At 42.3% G+C, this 21,708-nt stretch overlaps 1 protein-coding gene across 1 annotated transcript in view; it reads left to right on the forward strand.

The window, feature by feature from the left end:
* kctd16b (potassium channel tetramerization domain containing 16b) overlaps positions 1-19,348 on the forward strand; it is a 69,432-nt gene extending 50,084 nt beyond the window's left edge. The window contains exon 2 of the mRNA XM_035627099.2: positions 13,130-19,348. Coding sequence (XP_035482992.1) covers positions 13,130-13,587 — 458 coding nt within the window. The 3' untranslated portion in view covers positions 13,588-19,348. The remainder of the gene's footprint in view (positions 1-13,129) is intronic.
* Positions 19,349-21,708: the final 2,360 nt, after the last annotated feature.

Genomic DNA, 21,708 nt, shown 5'->3' on the forward strand with positions numbered 1-21,708 from the left:
AAGGGGCTGCAGGCTAAATGGGGGAGCTATCTGCTAATAAGGAGGAATATGAGTCGCTGGGGGGGCCACAGATCATAGAAGGAGGCATGAATGTTTTATAAGATGAGGTGGGTGAGTGCTGTGGACGCAGCTCATGTCTTGTTGCTGGCTGTTGGTTCATGGGTCTAAATAAAGTTACATAGGTCGCTTGTCCCTCCGCTCTGATACAACCCACAGGAATCTCTACGCCGGCAGGCGTACTTGGCTTTAGTCAGCATTGAAAATGTTATATTCATACAACAACGTGCCTTTCTCTGATGTGAACAAATGTGACATGAATGTAGCTCACAGAAAGGTTCATTCTTACAAAAAAGTTTGACCGGTGTTGATCTCTTTTGTGTAATACTTCATAATTGTATCCATTGTCATTTTTATTGCTTGTTTTTATGATTTTTTTAATACATTATATATATATATATATATATATATATTTCATTATCTTAACCACCCTTCTTTTATTGTTATCTTGTAAATTATTGATTGCTTTGGTATGTATTCGTCTCTAAATCAGAGTCTTTAATTCACTCTTAACATCCTATGTTTTGTCAGTCTCCTGTAAAGCACTTTGAATTGCATTTGATTTGTTTCAAAGGTGCTACATGATTACGTTTGGCTGATTGGTTACGTTTAGACAAAGTCACTGCTTGATCATGGTTTGGGCGACGATAAGTAAGTTTTAACAGTAAACACACACGCAGTTAATATGGTTAAATAGGACAAAAAAATGATAGTTTCAAACCAGAAATGAACGGAGGGCCTTCATATCAAAGTCATTTATTTTTATGAACACATATAAGCACCCAAACCTCCACCTGACATGGACTTTGCTCCCTACCAGACGTCATCTTATTTCCTCCTTTGCATTTCTGCTAGACGTCAAGTCATAATAATAAGTACCTACAGGTGTTGTGAGCTAGAAAGAAGAGTTCGACTTTGAACAAGTGCCTAGGAAAGAGTGACAAAAGTGGGGAGAGGAGAGAAAAAAGAGACAGAGACTGAAAACCCTTCACTCCCTTATGTTGGCAGACAAGGGGGAAGAGGGGTCAGATGACGGATGGGGGAGACAGAGTGCAGACTGATAGAGGATGGATGGATGAAACAAGTGGACGGACACTGAGCAAAAGTAATGGACAGGAGAAATGAGAGGCCCGATGCTGCTAATGGAGAGAACAATTAATAACGTCATATTTTAAAAGATGAGAAATGAATGATCACTCTTGCAAAGCGATGATAATGATGGGATTCAAAAGAAAAAAAGGGGGGGGGGGGCGCAATTACACCTCCGCCTGCCAGAAGTCATGCAGACATAACTGAAACCGCCACAGAGTCGGCATCGAGTCGGGATTACTGCAGTCCTGGGGAAACATGCGCTAATCTGTGGGCAACTACATTTTCAAAGTAACCTTCCCAACCTCGTGTGTGTTGCAGATGGATAATGAGCCTACGTGTGTGTGTGTGTGTGTGTGTGTGTGTGTGTGTGTGTGACAGAGGGACACAGATAGTGGCTGCTGAGATCTCTGCATGGGCAGAGATAATGCTCGTGCAATTGTTCTGCCGATTACGGCCTGTGTGTTTGCGCCGACATCATCTGCAGATAAATCATCACTGGACACTGTGCCAGAGCATTCGTGCTTGTCAGGGGCAATATGAGCGTGCACTTTTACCACCACGCACGCGTCAATATAGCGCAACTGTTGCGTGTACACACACGTCTTCACATGTCGCGCTGATGTTCAGCGTGTAAACCCTTAAAGCATAATTTGTTTTTAAAATGTGACATTGCAACACGTCATCCAACCACGGCAGATGGCAATGGGCTGAGAACTTTCCAATGTAATACCGTTTTGTTGCACTTTTATCCCCCCGGCATATAATGCTGTGGGTAGATAGTGATTAGTGTGTCCGTCCCGTCTGTAATCATTTTGTTTACGGAGCAGAACTCGATTTACAATTATGTCATTCAGGTAGTGGAGTGGAGCCTTTTCATATCTTAAGTTTTATTTAGTTCTGTATTTCCATGGCAACGAGTTGGACGGGGCCAAATTGAGTGCAGGCTCTCATTTCCGAATTTTTCCCCAATAAGCAACAGGGAGTTAGCACACAGCGACTGTTTACGGGAGTTTGGGTATGAAGGGAATAACTTGTGATCACAGGCACTGAATCCTATTTCTTTGACTTATTTGTGCTGTAGGAGTGCCAGAATTTACACCATTTTCAGAAGTTGCCATTTTTTTTGTCCCCGACTCGAACCTGTGTCCGCCTCTCGAGTTGACATGTTGTATGTGTTGTACACGCAGAGCTACAGAATGCGTGTGGTCTGTCCTCCCTTCAACTGCTGCCTGTGTGGTCCCCAAAATGCTCTGCTGCTTCGGTCTTCTCGCTCCGTTGCTCTCATCACAAAAAAAACCCACATTGCAAGCTGTGGCTCAACTGCAGAAAATCTTAGTATATCAATTTGTATACTCTTAGAAAATGAACCAATTTCTGTGTTCATTGCAGACTCGAATTTAAAATCAAATACAATTTCAATCTGCAGCTAATAATAATAATTTAGTCAACCCTGAGGGGCCAGTAACCTTTGCATCAAAGTCATGCTGCTATTTACTCTTTTATTTACCACCGATGTGTCCTGTCCCGAAGGTATAAGCACAGGTTGACATAAACTATATAAAGAAAAAAAAGAAAAAAGAAAGATGGATGGTTAATCAATGGATGGATCAATGTTAAAGATGTTATTGAGAGGTAGTAAATATATAATTGATTGACAGCTCTGTGGATTGATGGATGGCTTATGTAACCGTCCCACCCAAAATGCAGACAATAACTAATAATGTTAAAGTAATGATGTTGACAATCGATACATACGGCTGGTTCATCCAATAAGCGTGTATTGCCACACAGTTGTGTCATGCATGTCAAAGTGGCCTCCAACTGCATCACCTTGACGTATGACCAAGAAAGACACAGATCTTCTCTACCACGAAAAGACCAATAAAAGGGAAGTGGTGAACATAAACGGTAACAGCGTGAGCACTGGTGGCCTGGTTGGCGTTCAGCGCGGGCTTCGACAGACGGACCAGAGTAGGTCGGTTCCTCGGATAAAAAGGATCATCAATTTGCGCTTGATGAATGTTTCAGAGACGAGTCTGGATATGATGGTTTGAGAGTGATTATTTGCACAAGTATTTTTTAATGAATGGTAAAAGAGGCTGGGGCCTGTTAGGGTTAGAGAATAAAGAAAATCTCTCAAACTAAAACTTTTTGAACATTTGGAAATGAGGCTCGATTAATAATCAGTGGTCTTAAAGAGGAAACGTTTCACCGAGCCTGCTCTGAAGTGTTCAGTGTCCCCATTGTTAGAGTTAGTTTGTGCAAGTGAGGACAGGGGACTGCTGGTCTAATTAGTTCCTTTTGTCCATGTTAAAACTGTGTAAAACTTCCCGAAAAGGAACATTACCAACTCTTCTAACTATGTTTCTTCCTCTTGCTGATTTGCATCCCACTTTTCTCCAACTGCTGCTACGCAGAATAAAAGCCAGTGCCGGTATGTGTTGTATGTATATTTCGACACACTGTTTTGGATCACGCTGGCTGCGAATGAGACGCACACTGAAGCTGCTCTCAGACATACACTGAAGTCGGGATCTTTTTTTCTGAACGTCTCCCAAGGGGCTGTAAGTGAGAACGTAAATGTTACTCTGGGCGTTTTCCAGAACTTTTTCGTGCCAGCTCCAAATTAGGATTTCTGGAGAATGTCCAAGTGAGCCCAATGGGAGAACACAACAAGAAAATCTCTGGAGGACTCACTGCTCTATCCAGGTGTCAACCCTCGGCATGAATGTTCTGGAAATGTTGCTGCTGTTGGGAACACATCGGACCCAGACGATCTCCTGCTGTGTTCTTCATGTGCGAACGGCAAATAAGTGAATGTCTGAAAACATCTTAAATCACTTTACTGTACAGAAAGAGTAAGGAATAGAAAGAGTAAGAGGGCAGGAAATGTGCTCACTAGAAAAATGGAAACACCTATTTCTACATAGTGTCACTCTCTGGAGCGAAATGTAACACCTGCTTGAAGGGAAGAGAAGTAGTTTCAGTTCGCAAGAAAAAAACTAAAACCAGCATGACTGGAGAGACGCACTCACTGACGCGCTCTGTCCTTAAATACAGCGGTGAGAAAATGAAGAGGTGGTTGTTTTAAGAAGCTGAACAGTCTAACACATCATTTCACGCTGCCTTGCAAGGGACCAATTGTGCTGCATCAAGAGAAAGACATGGAGAAAAAGAGAGAGAGAAGAGAGAAGAGAGAGAGAGAGAGAGAGAGAGAGAAGGGGATAGGGAGTAGAAGTGCTTAATTCTTGTTATCTATTGTGCCAACCTTGCAATAAAAGCTCGAACCCACAAACGGCTCAGAAATGCTCACTTCTTGCATTCTGAATATGCAGCGAGTTTCATTAGACAGCTGACATCTTTGTCCAGACTTCCTTCCCGGGGCCAGGGACAGTTTAATCAATATCTTTCCCACTGCTACGAACCAAAGATGTAAAGCAAGGTCCTCCGCGGTTCACACTTCTGACCGGACCAGTGTCTGTCATGTTGAAGTGTCCCTGGGCAAGACGCTGACTAACAGCCGACATTCATTGCTGTTCTTTTGACCCCGGTGGAAGGCAAATGAAGGAGGAGTCGCCTTGTGGGGATAAACACATTATCGCACTTTTATTACGTTTAACCTGTGAAGACATGGGGTTGTGCCTTAGCGCTGGGAGCTTGCTCCGCTGCCGATGAAAAGAAGGCCGACTTTGTGAGCAGAAAGAGCGTTTTGAAATAACAACCATTTAACGTCAGCGTTATCAGCTCTGAACAAGAGAATAGACTCATATGCCCGGAAAGTCCAGCCAGCGTCTCATTCTCCTCCCTTTCTGATTGATTCTCTATGGCGCTACAGACACTGTCTTTCTCTCATCTCTCTCACTTTGTTTTCGCGAGGGGAGTCTGATCCTTCAGTCACATAATCTCAACTTTCCTCGGGATTGTAGTTATACCATAAGAGAGTTGAAATCCATCAGTAATTCAGTTTCAAATTGTAGCATGGCAGTCGATCAAAGCCACTTGCTTTCTGATTGTAGAAAAGAACAGAAACTGAACTGTTCTGTAACCACACGATTTAAGGATTATAGATACAATGGATTATACAGAGAGGCTTGTGGTTCATATTTTAAATTTGTTGTATGATATCATTGTGACACCCTTTGACAAAGACCTTAGGTCATGTGAAAAAAGCATGTACATTCAGCATTATTAAATAGAAGCATCCAAAACTGGGTTGAGTCAATACCAGAATAGGCTTAAAATTTGGGTGATCTTGAATATTGAATTTATTTACATACCTTTTAATAGAGTGGTCTATTTGGGCTGAAACTTGGCCTTTCTTTTAACTAAAGTACAAATTTGAGCTTGCTAATTGATAGAGCTCATTTTTTTAAAAACTCTTTTATTGTCCAGTTAAAGGTGTAAAACTATTTTTGCCATTGCTACATAGAGTTCAGCGTCAAACTTCCTTTTTTTTTTTACTCACCCAGAGCTGTCTCCAGCAGTGGAAAGTGTAAAAGTGGCAGAGTGATGGGACTCAAACGCAGAGGATACTCAGGAGAGAGAGGATCAGGCAAAAAAAAGTTCAAGTGATCATACCCAGGGAGTCGGAACAGAACAGGCGATCAAAACCAGACAAGGAGCAGGCAAAAAAAAATCCAATCTGCTCCCGCTGTTATCTTCCTGTCCCTGTCTGCTGACATGTGTAGAAATTACTATGACTTTGACTGAACAGTGCATGGAGTCTGGTAAAGGCCCTCTAAAGCTGCATGGGCTCCCAATGCAGGGGCCGGTGGCACAAACTGGTGTTTACTAAGACAATAACTAATAATGTTAAGACTGGTCTTAACTGCTGAGACCGCCTTGATTTAGACCAGTCTTTAGAATGGACTTAAGGCCGGTTGCAACAGCTGGACTCATGACTTAACTATGCCTGGTCTTGGCGATGCGCGTTCATGCGACCACAAAATTTTGTGCAGATTGACCATGATGGCCGTGACTGACGATGGTCAGAGCGATCCCCAGGGAGCAATGCACCGGAACAGTAGCTTGTTTCGCCGTTTCAAAAGGTCTTTCATGTTGAGCAGCTGACGGTGATGCTAACAACGTGAGCTTGGCAACGCTGTCAGCTGGTGGACTCGTCTCTGTCATTGGTTCCGCTCGGAAAGTACTGACGTAATCGTCCAGATTCGAAATCCTAAATATCAAACATTATTATCATCCGGGTTCCCCCCGATGATTCTGCTGGTCAGTTCGGGGGGTTTTAAGAATGGCTCTGTTGACCCCTCACACTACCAGATAATCTGGGCCGAACATCTGTACCGACCAAGGTTCCAGATCTTTCCTCAGATTCTTTGGGGGTGGTGTTAAATCGGCCCCGAAATTCCTGCAGTCTGAGCCCATCTAAAGAGCTGTCTCTGTACTGCAGCAAACCATATTCTGTTTAGTGTAATATAGTTTTAGTTCTTAGCCAACATTGAGTGACACTAGCAAGACGTTAATGGATATATTATGTAATGGAGTCCCTGAGATTTACGAGTGCATTAGTGTTCTTTGATACTTTACTCGTTTAGCACCAATGTTCACCTTCTGACAGAGGGACACACCGTTTTGAGTCCGCCAAATTCATTTTCTCATGCAGCCTTTTATGCAACATGTTCTGATGTTTCTGAAGGTTTAAAGCCAAACGATTAGTGAAGTGAATAGCCTAACTGAATAGAATTGGATGACATTAGGCCTGGTTCAGGGAAGGTCGATAAACAGTAAAAGTTCTTTGCGATGCTTCATCCCAAAAAAAGACAGTGTCTGAGAGTGCACAGATGATAATCTGTGAGAGAACCAGGTTTGGTTTAGAGCTGCTTTTACCGTTAGCTGGCCATAATGTGGTTTCCCCAAGCTAATTTGCATCTTTCCCCCAAAAAATGACCTGATCTGCTTTCTGTTCAGTGCTAATTTGTCAATAATTGTTCCACTGAAGTGTCTTTGTGAATCTGAAACATGAAACCTTTATCGGGGCTGTTGTCATGCCAGGAGGAAGAGCATATGGGCTGTCTGGTAGTTGGAGAGAATGAATCGAGAAGGCAGAGAAGATAAACCTCAAACTGTGAGAGAAAGAGGGGAAGAAGGGAGAGGGAGCGAGGCGGCGCAGCTGGGTCGGAGAGGGAGTGACAGATAGGAGAGGTTTATTTGTTTTTGTTGTGCCAACATCATTTATCTCCAGTGAACAGCCTCCCAGTGCTGAGAGGCTGCATGACAGAAATCAATCAGAGGCCAATCGTCCATACACTTCCACTGATGCGGCGACCCATCGATACAGGCATTAAGAGAGGGATGGTGGAGGGGAGACAGAGGAAGGCGAAAAGTAGAGGTAAAAGACGGGATGCGTGGCACCACCAATTAGTGAAAAGAGAAGACTGGCAGAAAACGAGGAAAGTCGTTTTTGTTTTTTTTAACCCTAAATTAATGTTTTACATGTTTTACTGCGGATTCAAATGTCAGTCAAAGGTCCTTTCATATTTGTTTGACCACAGAAGCCTAGAGCAGCTGCAGGCTTTGCTTTTGCTTGCAGCTCTGTTTAAGAAGAAAATCCTCCTTATTTCTATCCCCCAGTATGAGCCAAACAGAAAGGGGAAAGTATTGGAATCTATTTGGACTCAACATGCTGTATTTTGTGAACAAAAGCGTTGACTCGTGCTGCGTGAGCCGTTGACATACATTTGAAAGTGTATTTTTTGTGCTTTTTGGACCCCTAAATTACAAATTTGGCAGTGGGGTTTAAGGGAAGGACACTTATCAGAATTACAGAATCGGAGCGGTTGATTAGCTATTGTTTGGAGTCGCTGCTTTTCTCCAGAGGGCGCACGGCTTCACATGGTTCACGGATAATAGGGCCAGAGTTTGGTGAGTAGTTGGGTTCTTGCCAATCTTCAACCACTCTGCCCGAGAGAAAGTCTCGCCTTTTGCGAGTCCAAAATCAGTGTGACAAAGCAGCACTTAAAGATTTCTACGGGTACACCAGGTGCGATATCAGTCAACAACTATAACACCCAATGTGTCGCCGTTGAGGCGTAGTGTGTAGCAAAGTTTTCCGTGGAAAGCTCAGCGGATTTCAGACGCGCACTGAAGTTTTGACATTTTCCTGAAATGTGGCTGTCTGGCTCGGACAGTCTCCTGTTGCTTTTGTGTGAAAGGCAAACTCTGGGAAATGTTCATTTCTGAAAACAGCTCTTGTGTGATGATCAGAAATATTGACATAGAATGAAACTGGCTACATTTATCAGACGACATGTTACACGAGTGTCAATCGGCAGACGTTCAAACAACAGCTGACATGAGGACATAACTTGAGAAAATTGGGTTTGTATGTGTGTGTGTGGGTGATTTTTTGTCTTTTTTTGCGTGCAGTGTGCGTGTCTGTGTGTTTGTGTGTGAGTGTGTTTGTTCCATTTGATTGTGAGCGTAGTGTAACTCAGCCAGGTCTTCTTACTGACCATAACTGACACAAGTTGTTGAGGTCCCTGCTGAGATCAATACAGCCGAGCCAGGAGCACCTGTCAGAACACATTGTCAGAGTGTGTGTGTGTGTGTGTGTGTGTGTGTATGTGTGTGTATGTAACAGCATGTGACGGTCATTAGACTTCAGTCAGACAACCTGCTCATTCCCCCTGGAAGAGAAACAACATGCGATCACACGCTGCGCATACAGTATAAGACAACAGACACACAGAGAGCAGTAGTGTGTGTACTGAGTGATGCTGGCCAGAGGCACAGCCGACAGTCTGACACCTCTGATGACACGAATGGGAACCCCACCTGACAACAGCCTCCCTTTTTCTGCCCAACAGCAGGCAGATAATAAATCCAAGGCCAATGTCGCTTCCACACTGAGGGATGACCATCGGCAAAACACACACGTGCACGAGCGCATGCGCACGCACACACACACACACACACACACACACACACACACACACACAGCTACATGTATGATTTATGTGAAGGAAAGACTGCAGTGAAGAAAAACAAACTGACCTACATCTGGCTCTCACATACAGTATGGGGCATCAACTCACACATTGTACTCTATGTACGTGGAATGGCAAAGCGGTATGTGTTTGTATACATTCCCATGTGCATGCACACACACACACACACACACACACACACACACACACACACACACACACAAACACACACACACACAAACACAAACACGCTCTCAGCCCTGAAGCAAAGTATGACCTTATCCTAACATGTGAGCTCAGGATGTCACAGTATACTGTATACCAGGCCCACACACACACACACACACACACGCACGCACACACACACACACACACACACACACACACACACACACACACACACACACACACACACACACACACACACACACACACACACACACACACACACACACACACACACACACACACACACACACACACACACACACACACACACACACACACACACACACAGATAACACACACACACACACACGCGCACGCATGCACGCACACATGCACGCACGCACACATGCACGCGCGCGGTATGTGTAGAAATACACCGTTTGGTATTAAAGACAGAGAAGCACCTTTACACAAACTGACAGATTTCATGAGCAAAGTTACTTTTTTTGGACCACTTTTATTTTCTCTGCACTACACTGAATAACAAGCACACCCCACAAAAAAATCTACGGCAGACTAGACTTTTATTTGTTTATTTGTAAGCCGACAATGCCCTTTCAGTTTCCAGTAATTCCTGCATCCAATTTTACACAGCAAATGCAATCTCACACAAGAGCTGCTCAACGCAACTAAAATCTCCTCACTTGGTCCCAGGAGCAGTTTGGAGATAAAGTGCCTTGCTCGAGGCCTTAAGGCAAGAACTCCTGGATCACTTATGTGTCCATGTGAATCAGCTACCTCCTTGTCACACAGCCACTTCTCCAACCTTTAATACTGCAGGGTTGTTGTTGGGTTTTTTGTATTAACTAATGCAGGAGATCTGTTGGAGACTGCACCAACAAAAGTACTGTACAACATAGAGCTATATACAGTCTAGTTTAAACATATTTGTGACATTGAGGAAAAGAAATTAAACTGTAAATCTGAATAGAATCCATTAAACAATATATCCCTGCCGCAGCCTCGTGTTGATTGAGCAAGCAATGAGTGGGTGGAATGATTTCATGATCTAACTGTTAACAGTATCGCGAGTTGCGAAACAAATAGTGCTTTTATGCAATTTGTACACATTCTCGCAGTACTGGTACTGCCTCCCCCTCGCCTCCTGTGATTGATTTAACGTCTTTCCAAAAAATGCTGACATGCACATAGGGTGTGATTGACAGGAAGGGGAGATACCCTCTCCCCAAGTCCTCTCCTGACTTGTATGAACAATGAATCTCTGGTCATTTTTTTGGAGTGAGTGGATCATTTGGGTGGAGAGTCGTCTATTTGTCGTCGAGAGAAAAATGTCAATTTCATGGCATTTTGAAAACTGAAATACCTCGTCCGTGACAGGAAATTGCCACTTTACCAATAATTATATCGAAATGGACTCTGTTTGAGTTAGAGCTGCACATAAATGCTACCAGTTATACAGCAACCCCCCCCCCCCCAACATAATGTGCCACACCACCGACTTAAACAGTACATGGACAAGATATTGGCCTATTAAATGGACTGCTCAGGAACGATGCAAGGGGATTCATCACAATCCCTGCAGCTTAAATGACCGCACGGGCAGACGAACAAGCAAACTTTAAATAACAAATGTCCGCCAGAGTGATGAATGCGGGCATCCTTTGAGCCACTCATTAACAATATGCCTCATTCCTTCTCAATACAATTACAATCAAACGGTTTGTGCAGCAGCCGTAGCCTTTCAAACTCTGAAACCTTGACCTTTAATTATGGCACCTCCGTCAGTGTTAATTCAGAGGCTCCGGGCCACATCGCCACAATGCATCATTCCGCCACGGTTAAGCAAATTTGCATTAGAGTTGTCTGATATATCGAGCTTGAGGCAAAGGCAAATGTTTCAAGCCTTGAATTGCTGCATTAGAAAAACGGCGTATTGCTTATTTCAAAATGAAACTAGTGGCGTTAACGCAGTATAACCTGACATGGTTTGTGTGAACCCGACCAGGATTTTCAGCGAACCTAAATATACTCAACATAAAGTGTGGTTTGATTTTCAAATAAATTGACCTTTAAACCAAATCGATGGTTTGAGTAAATGAAGATTCACACATTTACATTTTTTTCTATCATCGGGGAGCTTGTGCTCCAACTCATACGACGAAGTGTGTCGTTTCTATCGATTTTCCAAAACTCTAGGGCCATTTTTCAGGACACCAACTTTGAGTCTGCATCTCATTAATCAGAGGGGCCCCCTATTCACTCACGACATTAATTACTGTGACTCGTGCGTCCCTATAGACAAAGGTTTTTTACCTGCAAAACACCCTTTGTAGTATGACAACCCTTTTTATATGGTGTCTTCGTCTTGGACCTGTGTATATATATGTGCATGCACATGACAGCCCTAAATGCCGGTGGTAATCAAAGAGATCCAGAGCTGGTATGAGCGACAAAGAAGAGTTGTGTTCTATTTCTGTCACTGCCTTTGATGGGAGATGTTTAGCTCATATACAGTTGGCTGCAGTGTATGTGCTTGCACATTAGGTACTGTACTGAAGACTTCAAGTCTTCCTGCCATCTAGACTAACAGTGGAAATCAGTGTCAAAGATATTTCTCTTCTATTCATACTCCCATAAATGTAGTCGTGATACATGGTCGCCATTCACGAGTGGTACTCGGAGGAACAAATATTGGTTGGATGAATCAATTTCTGCTCTGCTGCGTCTCTATAAACAAGCCAAATATGCTGCTGAGGGCAAAGTGAATTAAAAGCAGGGGGACATTTATTTCAAGCAGTGTTATTTATAGTCCTGCACTATCTTCTTTGTAGTGAAATGCTCAGCAGCAACATAAAAGGAAACGGGGCTACTATTGAACTTGATGAATAGAGGATGCATGAAAAGCAGAAACCTGTGCTTGTGTGTGTGTGTGTGTGTGTGTGTGTGTGTGTGTGTGGTAAATGGTGAGGGTCAAGGCTCTGAATCATAAGCTGGGGCAGCGTTGCGCATGTATGTGTGTGTGTGTGTGTGTGTTTGCCTAAAGGGTTTTGATCTTTCTCCCTCCACTAAACAGCGCAGAGTCCATCAGCAACAGATACCCCTTCAATTATTCAGGAGGTTGAAAAATAAATGGCTGTTTCCTGCAGCGAGGGGTGTGGTGCCGCTTTGGTCTCCCTGAATCTTTCAGCCTACTGTACCCGCACACAGAGGTTAGGCTGGGCAATTGATTCCATTCAGCGATGATTATGCCTACCGGGTGGCTTTCTTTCAAGTCTCCAATGAATCCTAACACTATTATTCATCTAACACTAATGTTCCCATATCATTTTTACTTGGAAGTGTTCCGGTTGTGCCTTGCATTTCGCCCAACGTTAGCTGGAATTGGCCTCACGGTCTTTAAATTGAAAGATAGACAATTTCCGTTACTGTAAATACATGCAGACTATGTAAGTCTGGAATATAAAGTAGCTGCAGAAGGTTTTAGCGCCTCTACTTGTTCCATGTGACAGCATGGATCTATGAGGGTAGTTCAACAATACGGACTTGTCACAGTCAACTAGCTCATCAGTTCCATGATTAGACTGGAAGCAAGCCAGTTGTCCCCGATGTCATGTAACTTTGTTCCTGGGTAAAGGAACTTGGCATAAGCTGACTTTCCGTCTTTGTCTGTCGTCAGGGGTCCTTACTTTTCCATTCTTCTCCTGTCTGACTACTTTGTGCCTCTCTTTGTGCTACTGTCTCATTTCTCTCTCTCATGATGACTGGCCAGGAGGAAAGAAAGGGTGGGGGGAAAATAGCTCTGCGAAGGATCTAATGTTAGCTCCCTCTCTGCCCCTCTCTCTCTGCAGGTGGTACGTCACGTTGGTCCTCCCCTCCATGTGACTGCTGCTGCAAGAACCACAAGGGCGACGGCGAAGGCGAGAGTGGCACCTCCTTTAACGAGCTTTCCACCTCCAGTTCTGAGAGCCAGTCAGAGGCTAGCTCTCCGCAGGGAACAATCATCTGTGGGCCGGTCAGCCGCCAGCCACACGCCCACGTTCAAACCCTGGACCGGCCACTGAAAAAGGGCCCCGTAGCCATGCTCCAGCAGTCCGACCAGCGGCGGAAGAGTGACTTGCTGCGCACGCTGACGGCGAGCTCCCGCGACACCAGCACCTGCAAGAAAAGGCCGGCAAAAGAGAAGCTGACGGCCGAAGAGGAGCTGGACAAGTGCATTCAAGACTTCCGCAAGATCAAGATCCCTGAGCGGTTCCCCGAAAGGAAGTACATGTGGCAGGCTGACCTGCTGAGGAAGTACCGCCTCTGAGCCAGGAAACACGAGAGAGGGAGCAGAAACATGAGGCCAAGGATCAGTTTACATGTTTTTTTGATCATGACTTTTGCAACAAAAGCAAGAAAAAATATAAAACTCATACGAATCCAGTTCCTGAGGGACATTCCAATGATTTCTCAGTAGGTTAAAAGATGGAATGAAGCATAAAAAACAGACTCTTATTCACATATGTATGGGTGTGTGTGTGTGTGTGTGTGTAGATTAGGCCTACTGTAGGTATTGTAAGTATGTGCTGTACTTCGCTGAATGCTTCGGAGCTTTGAATAATTTATCATTAAGGCCCAATCGAAGAGGGCAAAAGACATCCTTAATGAACCCATCAATGACTCCAAGGCTTGCAAATGGCTACATTGGGATTTACTGCGGGTTACTGCACAAACTGTCATCTGTCATCATTCCACGAAAGAAAACCAACACTGGAGCCACAGTTTAAGTCCACAAAGACAAACAGTGATTTAGTATGTGAATGTGTGTGTTTATGTGTGGGAATGTGTTCGCACCCAGGTGGCCTAGAGGTCACAGATAAATCTGCATCGAGACCTATTAATAATGCATGCTGTCCCGACAGTGCTCTCACTATAAATACACTCAAAGGTCTCTGCTGCCAGGGAAGTGTAAACAGCTGGGTCAATTACTTTACTTTTTTTGCCGACATCTGTGGACCTCGGAGGCGGGAGGAGGCACGATCTCATCGGCACCACGATTCATTTTCTTCTTATAATATCATTTATATTGCACACGTACCCCGAGCGAATCAAATTGCCGTGCAGCGCATTGATTTTTTTTGCTGTGTCGGCGCGATGTAGAGCAATACCCCGGGTTACTGTGTTGGAGGTAAGTGAAAGAGTCAAGGATTCAATATGATGGCCACGCCATGGGGAAATACAGAGGTTCAATAAAGAAAAGTCCTGATTCAACGCACCTGTACACACACTTTTTCCATTTATATCACAGGCTTTTAGCCCTCTTTACGCTACCACGCACTCACAAACATTCATTCCCACATACAGACATGTGGCGTGATCAATTGTGAGGTCATGCAAACCATCCTCAATGTGACACCTGCAGTGAACACAGCCAGAATGGGACCGAATTGCTATATTTGCAAACCCCGGTCACGGCAGACGGATGCTTTCTGCACCGACTGGTGACACGTTCATCAATACTTATTGACGTCAGGGTGCGGTGATACAGCAGATATAGCTGTGGCTCTTGTTTACAGTTATTAATGAAGCCCCGGGGTCACTGATCAAGACAAGCTGTTCATGTATTCAGTGAAAATTAGCCATCATTCATGTGTTCACTTATGTCCTCTTGGCTCTGACAGGGTCAGTGGGATGTGTTGCAACGTGGTTACAGAAACAAACACTGCAGTGATTTAAAAGAGCACAATTTAAATTTCCTACCAGGCTGTTTCAAATTTGTTTAATGCTCTTGTTGGAACATATACTGACGGAAGGATTTAGAATACATGTCACAGTGCAAATTTAAGGACTGACTCCAGTAAATGGCGAAAGCACACAGACATCCACCGATGCTGGAACCATCAATAAACAGACATTTCTTCTTAGAGTAATGACGAAAAACTTTTCAACAATTGTTGTCAGGTTGATTACGTATTTTACAGGTAGTGTTATTAATATCACAATCTCTGTTTTAGGAGAGAACATATATGAAAAGATTGGACTTGTACAACAGTCAAAACAACAAAGGAAACAAATGCATGACTGCATTAGAGTTGAAGATGTTAGACTCTTTTATCGCTACACAAAAATCTGATGTTAATGTTTTTGTAACTGAGGCCGTCTGGGGCACATAAAAGGCATGCTGCTACTTCAAATACTGTAGAGGGAGGCTTTTCGAAACCCTCAGCACGTCAAATGTATGAGAGAAACTTGTGTTCAGATTTCAGATTTGACTTTCTGTGAGAAGAGGTAGCTGAAGGAGACGACTGGTAAATCAACTGCTTGCAAATACATGCGTTTGTTGATCACAGCTTCAGGTAAAAATTAAAGGTATCTATGAATTGTGTGATAGACAGCGATGATGAAAAATGTAGTGTGAGTTATTGATGAAAATTCATAATAACCCTCTTGGTAGCAGAAGGAGAAGGAAAGCATATTCTATTACTGAAAAATTTGATTGAACTTATATATTTGTTGTAAAAGCTTGTGAAGGTGCAGAGGAGTGGGCTTTACAAACAATCGCAGCTTTTTGCAAAGCACAAATTACACAGTTTAACCCAAAGCACATCCAAATATTAAAATATACAAAATATATAATTACTTAAAGATCACTTTATTTAAAAATTTCCCTGATATGTTAATAAAAACAGATACTTACGAAATGTTTTATTATAATTATTTTTCTATTGAAAGAGCTTTGGAATACTATATAACCAAATGCCCTTATTCTTCCCTTAAAATTGATTTCTGTGAGAAAAGTGGGTCGCAGGTTGTGAGAAGTTTCCAGTTCTATTCAGTAGTGCACATATGTCTGCTATGGTTTTATAGTAAACAGTAATATGGTGTCAATAGGTGCTAGATACAAACCAACCATTTTCCTCATGTCAATACAAGGAATATTACTTATTTTTCTACGTTGCTGGAATATTACATTTTCATTTGAAAGCAATTTATCTTATCAGTTTAAGTTGAAATATGTTAATCCAGACTAAATATCATATGTAAATAAAAACCATAAATCACACCTAACCAGAATAATGTATTATACTCTTTGTATATAACATGCAAAGCCGTGAGGCGTGGCTGCAGCTCTGTTCTTAGTGATGCAGTAGCCTGACGCTTATGTAATACAGGCATTCTTGTTTTATCATTTGGAGTGTCAGGCCATCGGGGATGAGGAAAAAATAATACACACCCATAACATATATATTTATCAGGATAACAAATGATGAGCTCTTTTTTTTTCAAGACAACAGTGTCATAAATGGACTGTCAGTACATTTGTCCGATGGTGCCACAGAGGAAGTCACTAGTCACCCAAACCTTCCAGTGACTCAATTATGTTTAGTCCTTTAAAAAACTGCCAAAACAAAAATAAATGCATGTTCAAAATTTAAAACTATACAACATTAACCCTGGATTTCTTTTTTTTCTTTTTTTGTTACCGTCAGAAATTGTTAGGACGGTGATATTTTTTGTTCTTTTGGCTCTGTACGCTGGAACATTTGATTTGAAATTAAACTGTGGACGAAAAGTGATGACTTTAACAGTCTTTGCTTTGCTTTTTGCTGTCAAACTTTTCCCCAAGTTATAGGACAAGGCAGGACAATGATTCTTAACATCCATTCATTTAAGGAACAAGGAAGAAAAAAAAAGTTTCTACGAGCAAATACTTCTTGTATGATGATCAAGTTGCTCATTTATTGTCAATCCAACCAATGATGCATTTTACTGACGAGGACCGTAAATAAGGGAAGACAGCGGCTGTAAAGGCCTAACTAGTTCACACCAAACGTGGCACAAATTTGTCACGCGATGATGTTACACACAAATGCAATGCAAGACGCGAATAATGCAAAATTTGCTTCACTCGCTCAAGTTGAAAATTTGGAACTCGAGCGGAATATTCGCGTGACGTGATGCTGCGAAAGTCAGATCCTCCCTACGTCAATAACCTCCGCGTATGACAGAATGGATGGATATACTGTGGTTGTGTTCGCTCTTGTTACTCCCAAACCCGCACAAGATGGTGTGAACGCAATGTAAATACCCTCAGGTTAACGCAAAGGTGAGATTCTGGGATTGGTTGCATGAACTGGTCTTATGCCTGAGAGTTTTGGCATTACGCGAGAGGATGACATATGTGGTTGGCCAAAATTACATTTGATATTAATGAATAGGCCACAGTGATTGCTTTTCCCATCATCATTAATGGAGATCATTGTCTATCGGTACGTAATTGGGCGTTCACAAAACCAGACGAAGTTGAGACTAGTTTTAAATTTGGTTGGTGGAGCCGATGTTAACTAAGGCAGATTTAGCAGAAAAGACCAGTAAAGTCTTAGTGGAGACAAAAGTTAGTGAAACTGGGCCCAGAACTTTAAGGTCAAATCGAATGTGCTAGAGCGCAGAGACAACACACCTTGAGATCAATACAGGCCGGAAAACAGTTTTCCAGGTTGATTTTAATGATGATTTTTCATGATAGATTTGTCCCCTTTTCCCATTAATTTGATAAGCGATAGAAGTCTTTGATTTTCAAGGCGGGATCACTGCATAGCACTTTTGCAAATGTTGTTCCAAAGTTATTTTCGACACCTTCAATACTTCGTCATGCGGTGTTCAAAATCCAGTTTAAGTGACAAAGCAAGCTGTTATTGTAGGGATCCTGTTTGCTTGACCCTGCCTGCCTTTTTAAAAAAATGTGTTGGGTTTGTTTACTTTGAGATGATTCAACAACAGGGTGCATCAGTCACGGAGATGATTAGACATTGGATACGATTAGAAATGCTTTTGAACAGACACGCAGTGAAAATACCAAGACACCTGGAGGCCTTCTAGAGTAGACTACAGCTGTATTTGCACAATGTATAAAAGTAGATAAAGACACACAAACAAGAAAGTATTTGAAAAAGAGATAACTATGTCAACAATAAACTTAAATGCACAATGCAGCCACAAATAGTGTGTCTGTCATATGAGAGAAAGATTCAAACATTTGTTGTATTCAATTTTCACCTTCAGAGCATGTGCAGTGATATTCAGTTATTTGGGCCATTACATGAACAACGGATGATGTAAATCTTATTGACAAAGAATGACTGGGTGTCGTCTAGTTTTTTTGTCAAATGTGATGTTTGAAAAAGGTGGAGAGACTGAACTGATGTTAAACTTGTCAATTTCTGTTATTTTGGAGTGACCGGCTACAGTCTGTGATTTTCTTTCCTCAAGTCCTGATCGTGCCCTGCAAGTGAAGCCTGTGCACACGATTACGGGCGCTGTTATTTTCCTCTTGCCTTTGATGAGCCTGCGAAACCACAAAGAAAAATCACATTGTTCGGATACCACCACGTTAGACCCAGCACACACTGTTCGAAAGACAAAGGGACGTCTGTTTTGATGTATGTTGTTCTGACGCAAAAGAGGAAGAAAAAAAACAAGAAGAAAAAATGGTTCAGAAACATTGTGAGCATGTTGGTATACAAAACTTATAACAGATTTAACTTAGTCTGTTTGTGTGAAAAAGATTGTGTCACAAACCGATATTTAACAGAAAAAAAAAGAAAAACTTGCAAAAAAAGGAAGAAAAAAAAAAGATAAGCACAAATGTGTTGATAGTGTCTGCTGTTCCTCCACAGTTATATAACATTATCAAATAAAAAGCCAACTCTGCGGCGGGACATGAGCGGGACCGAGCTTCTGCAAAACAGAGGGATTCTCACCAGAGGCATACAGCTGTGGAATACTTGTTTCAGCATTAATCATCTCTGCCAAATACTACTTGGGCAGCTGATTCATGTAAATCTGACCGCCAGCGCCTTTCTGACCTTTACAGTAAATTAAACTTAGATTAATCAAATTGATAATGAACTGTCAACAACTAAACATCTGTGGTGAGAGTTGCCCTGTTCTCCAGGTGTGACGTCCCGTCGCTGTGTCTGCCTCTAGAGGCAAAACAGTTCATCTGAGAGTGTTTAGATACGAAGCATAGTCTAGTAATTTTGAAAATGTATGAGTACAATGAATAAAAAAGACATTCTGTACAGCGACCTATGAGTTGTATTTATTCTCAGTGTATTGCGAGGTGGATTTTAATCAAGGAAGTGCATTTGTTTGGATTCTCAACGGCTTTCACCGTAGCAGTGGGATTGGAGGTCAAGACAGAGAGCAGCGTTATGAAATTAGTCAGTATTCATTTGCGATTAATACTTCATTCATGACTGGAAGACAGATGAGCTGCATCTCAGTCGTATTTTTAATGACATCACGAAAATAGCCAAGTATAGCAGTGCACTGTAAAAAACGGGAAAGAGTTTACAGGGTGTTGAAATGATTGGACACTGGTTGCAGAATATCAGCATTTGTGTTAAGTTCATAGTTGAGGAACCTGGAATTCCTGCATCTGTCCGGGTTTAATCAAAACCACGTCATATATATTTCATCAAATCAGCCAAACGCTCTGCATACAGCCATAGCACAACAAGATGTTTTTTTTATGAGTTTCAGGGAGTGTAATCATTTCATGAAATAAAATAACATTTGTATTGACATTAGTGAAGGAATATTTTCTGTGGACTGTGTCGAAAACCCCTTTCTTTTACTACATAGTGTAGTGACAATTTCTGTTTATCATATAAAAACAGTGAATAAGTGAACTAGACAATGATTTCAGAAAAAGGCCACAGATTAAGATCCCACATTCATCATATTGTCCAGGTAAAAGAGTTGCTCATAAAGGACATTGTTTATCATTTGCAAAATGTGTTTTTTTTTTTTCTTCTTTTCTCTTACAGGTTAAAGTGGAACTCGAACCTTCAACTAGACCGTCTAAGCGAAGCAGGCCCAGTTAAAAGCCTTCACTTAAAGGTCAGGGGGAAGTACAGCTGCCAACAGACTGACAGTAAGAGGGGGAAAACAAACAAGAAGGCTGGCAGTATCGAACAGCTCGAGCATGAACAGTAGGCGAGTAATCAGACAGGCAACAGAGGTAACTGGCCCACTGCACTGTGCTGCATGAACCGTGGGGCCAATGAGGAAATGAAAGGCAGCTATGTGTGGAGGGTGATTTAATCGGGTGACATGCTTGATGAATGGGCAGGTGACTGAGGCCTTGCTAATGGCAGGTGAGCTGAGTTTACTAAAGCACAAGCTACTGCTGCATTCACGCCAAGTCTGTGGAATGGGACGGACAGAAGAAACACATGCTATATTCTGACTGGGAGGTGTGCAAGCATTGTTCCAAGATGGCTAGCCCTACTGCTAAGCCAGGTAGCCACACCCGATAAACAGCCTAATTCAGCCTGAGTGATGCTCTGCTGTAATTTATTACCAAGTTAAACCAGATGGCTCCTGTAAAATTGGCATTTTGTCATAGACTTTTATCGAAAAAACTGACTTCTTTTTGCAACTAGTGGAGTCGCCCTCTGCTGGTGATTGCAGAGAAAAGATTCTGCCCGCTATTTTATTTAAAACCGGTTCGATATTCAGCCAAACACCAGACTGGACAGGTGTGCGTTTTATGAGTTTTACCACCAGGTGTTGCACTTGACTCGTGACGCCCCCGAGAACCAAATGCCATGATTACAAAATAGAAACTAGTCTGAAAGCAGAGTCAATTTGGAAAACTTATACTTTCATATGAGGATAGAGAAAATAGGCCCAGTCACAATGATGGTAAATCCATGAAAGCTCAAAATTGTTCCACCCAACTTAACCGGCCAAGACAAACGGCTGTTCACCCCGATGCCGGGTGTTTGAGGTTTCTTCCCGGTCATAAGGGTTTTTTTCTTACTTCTTTTGCCAAGTGCCTGCTCAACTTCTGTAATGATTTGATAAATAACGAAAAAATGAATAAAAATAAAAGGAGCGTCTGGTCATTTGTGAAAAAAAAGGTCTGATTATTTTGACGATGAAGGAAATTCATTTTTATTAAACTACTGTATATATGCACTTTCCTGGCCACAAGAAGACATTCGCCCCAGTCAATTAGTTCAAAATGTGTTTTCCCAATCGTCAAAAAGCAACTTCTTCCACTTTCAGCAATTTCTCTGATCATGCAGATGATGATGTCTATTAAAGCCTATAAGGTTTCTTCCTTAAGGTTCCCACTGGGACTGGGTCAGAGACTAATCAGACGCAGGAGATTGGAATAGAGACGAAATCATGACGACCCACTCAGTGAATCACGACGATTAACACTTAAAAAAACAAACATATAACCATGAAAAAAAACCTAGTTTTCTGTCTACTCCAAGTCCTTTGACAAAACTTCAAGAAATTAAATCATTATTTAGCAACAGCATATGGAAAGAAATCTGCTCTCTCCGTCAGACATGGCTGGTCCCCTGACAATACAGTTAATTATACCCATTTCAAAGTCAAAATCAGGAAGCGAAAGTCTGGTTGTGAG

The sequence above is a fragment of the Scophthalmus maximus genome, chromosome 2 (assembly GCF_022379125.1).
Source record: "Scophthalmus maximus strain ysfricsl-2021 chromosome 2, ASM2237912v1, whole genome shotgun sequence".
Taxonomy (NCBI): domain Eukaryota; kingdom Metazoa; phylum Chordata; class Actinopteri; order Pleuronectiformes; family Scophthalmidae; genus Scophthalmus; species Scophthalmus maximus.